General features: G+C 49.0%; 1 protein-coding gene across 1 annotated transcript in view; it reads right to left on the bottom strand.

The window, feature by feature from the left end:
- adamtsl3 (ADAMTS-like 3) overlaps positions 1-2,667 on the bottom strand; it is a gene marked incomplete in the record, with an annotated part of 199,610 nt that overhangs the window by 169,868 nt on the left and 27,075 nt on the right. The window contains 2 exon segments of the mRNA XM_014334109.2: positions 2,085-2,213; positions 2,487-2,600. Of these exon segments, the coding sequence (XP_014189595.1) occupies positions 2,085-2,213; positions 2,487-2,600 (243 nt within the window).

Below are 2,667 nucleotides of genomic sequence, written 5' to 3'. Positions count from 1 at the left end.
GCACGCACACACACACACACGACTCTGCAGGAATGCAACATTAGACTGAAGCCTCTTGCAGCACCAACACCTACGTCCAGCACTTTTAAAACGCGAGGCTTAAACTCGGTTTCGTCAGCAGCCGAACCGACGGCCGTGAAAGCTTTTCTGAGTGTTTTTCACAGGAAAGGTCAGCTCTGTGCAGATGTAAGTGGATAATATGAATCGGGGTTTTAAAGTGTGTAAGTGTTCAACAAAAATATAAAGTCACAGCTGTGACTGAAAAAAACCAAACAAACACACTTTTGCTGCTCAAAAATCACAAAAAACTGGTGATTTAAAGACAATCGTAACAGCTGCACAGGAGGATGTTTAAAGGTTTAAAGTTTGCATTATTAGGGGCGTGGCCTCTTTGACGGACAGGTGGATAGTGACACAGGCGGCTGCTAGCTTCACCTGAACTGGAACTCTGCACCGTGTTTGGAGCCTATTGGAGCATTTTATCGACATCATGTGACCAATAATGTGGTTACCTGACATTTCTTTGATTTTACTTGGCACTAATTACCAGGTATGTGATTTGAATCACACAGGTTACCTGCTCAGTTTACAATGTTTATGGTAAAACCAAAATATTCGCCCAAGAAAGCAAAGAAACAAAGGTCCAGTGATTCTCCAGCATGTTCAATATATGTTTTCCACTCAGACACTCAGGAAAAATGCGCCTCAAAGACACAGTCGGGAAAACTACAGACAGCACGAGTCGGAAAACCAAGCTCAGGTGTAAAATAGAAACAACTAAAACTTTGGAATGCATGTCCAGGAAGACGAATGCAGAGAGTAAATCGTTTGTATCAGTCACTGTAACTCGGATAAATAAATGAGCGAGCGAGTGAATCAATCGTTCGATCGATACCTTTAATCGCTTTTCAGGCTACAACAAACCTAAGCGAGCTGAATCCACGATGCTCGGCGATCGCAGCGCTGCCGCGCGCTTCAAACTGCTTCCCATCTTCTCCATCTGTGACGGGAGGAGGACTGGAAAGCATTCGCTGCTTCATCTGATCGTCATGGCGACTGAAAGATGGCGTCTTTAGATAAACTCAAATTAAACCGTGCTCCTTTTTTGTTGGTTTTGGGGATGTGTGGGGAATGCCCTCTGGGACCTCACCTGGTTGATGTGTCAGCCACACGAACGTGAACGCGGGACAGACGGCGAGCTGGAAAACGTGACAGCGCATTATTAACTGGTGGGAAAAACACAGGAAACACACTGCTGACACTCGGATCTGCTCCCTGCAGTGCTCTGCTGACGAGTAACAACTGCGGCGTGCATCGGTTAGCACACGCGGAGTGCCACGGCGAAGAAGACGGAGCCTCCGGTCCACCTGTCGCTCAGCCTGTGGCTTCTGGGGTAACGCCATCTGCTCTCACGCCAACACTGAACACACCCACACGCAGCCTTAATCGGTTTAACTGTTTTATACATGAACACGTATCCCTGACATGGTGTAAGTTCTGTCCCACAGAGGTGCGAGGCTGCAGCGAAACCTGTGATCTGCTGCAGCAGCTTCCTGTTTTTGATGCCGGGTGCTTAAAAGAGAGACGCTCATTCAGAAAGCCTGAGTTAAGATCGCACTGAAGCTGGGACCAATCACACGGTCGTGTGAGGCGTTCGCAGCCACAGAGCATCCAAGTAAAACCAGGCGTCAGACATGAGGAGAAGACAGCGTTGGGCTGAAGTCGTGCCGCCATGCAGCCGCTGCTCTACGTGACTAACGTTTCATACGTCCCAACAATCAACACGCGCCACAGGAAACAGCGAGAGAACTGAAGAATAAATCACGGATGTGTGATGTCACGACACACACAGATCTGAGTGATTTTGGCATCAGGAGGCCGCTCTGCTCATTTCTCCCAGGATCCCCTCGCAGCTCAGCGCCGTTCCCGAGGGCGTAACACGCTCAGGAGTCATGTTTACATGTCTCTTGAGGAATGAAGTTCATCCTAAGCTGCACCAACTTCTACTCTCTTCCATTCTAGAGCCGAATCTCTCTGTGACGAACTCGCCAACATCGGAGCGCATCATTAGAGGCGGGACTCACCCACAGTTCACAAAACTGCACTCGCGATACGACATTGTTGTGATGTTGCTGGTGTAGTGGTCTCTCTGTGGCTTTTTTATTGTTTTTTGACGTGTTTGCTTCTCTGGACTGAAGAGCTCGCTGCATGATCTACACAAAGTAGGAGAACAGAAACATATTCCATCCATGTCAGAAGCAAACTACAGCTGACCTCCAGTGCCAACTAGAAACACCAGAAACTGTCAGAAAGAAATATCACATCTTATTGCTTCAGCCGGACCGGCTCTATGACACGCACACAAACACACAAACGCTGTAAACCCCATCTGCATGCATGAACAGCCTGAACGCTGTCAGCTTCACTGACGATCAGCGGCTCAGTTCACGGTGTGCAGCACGCACAGAGAGGAGCGGGTGACTCACCTGGTCGTCGTATCTGTAGGTCAGGAAGTGATCCTCTGTGGCGTCCTCCATGAAGCTGCCCTGAGGTGAGAGCGCGAACTCTGGCAGGAACACTGCAGTCTGACTCTCTGAGCACTGACAGCGCGCACACACACACACACACACACACACACACACACACACACACACACACACACACACA

This window comes from Haplochromis burtoni, unplaced genomic scaffold (genome assembly GCF_018398535.1).
Source record: "Haplochromis burtoni strain Fernald_Lab_line unplaced genomic scaffold, NCSU_Asbu1 Contig_69, whole genome shotgun sequence".
Taxonomy (NCBI): Eukaryota; Metazoa; Chordata; class Actinopteri; order Cichliformes; family Cichlidae; genus Haplochromis; species Haplochromis burtoni.
This window is presented reverse-complemented; position numbering and strand designations above follow the sequence as displayed.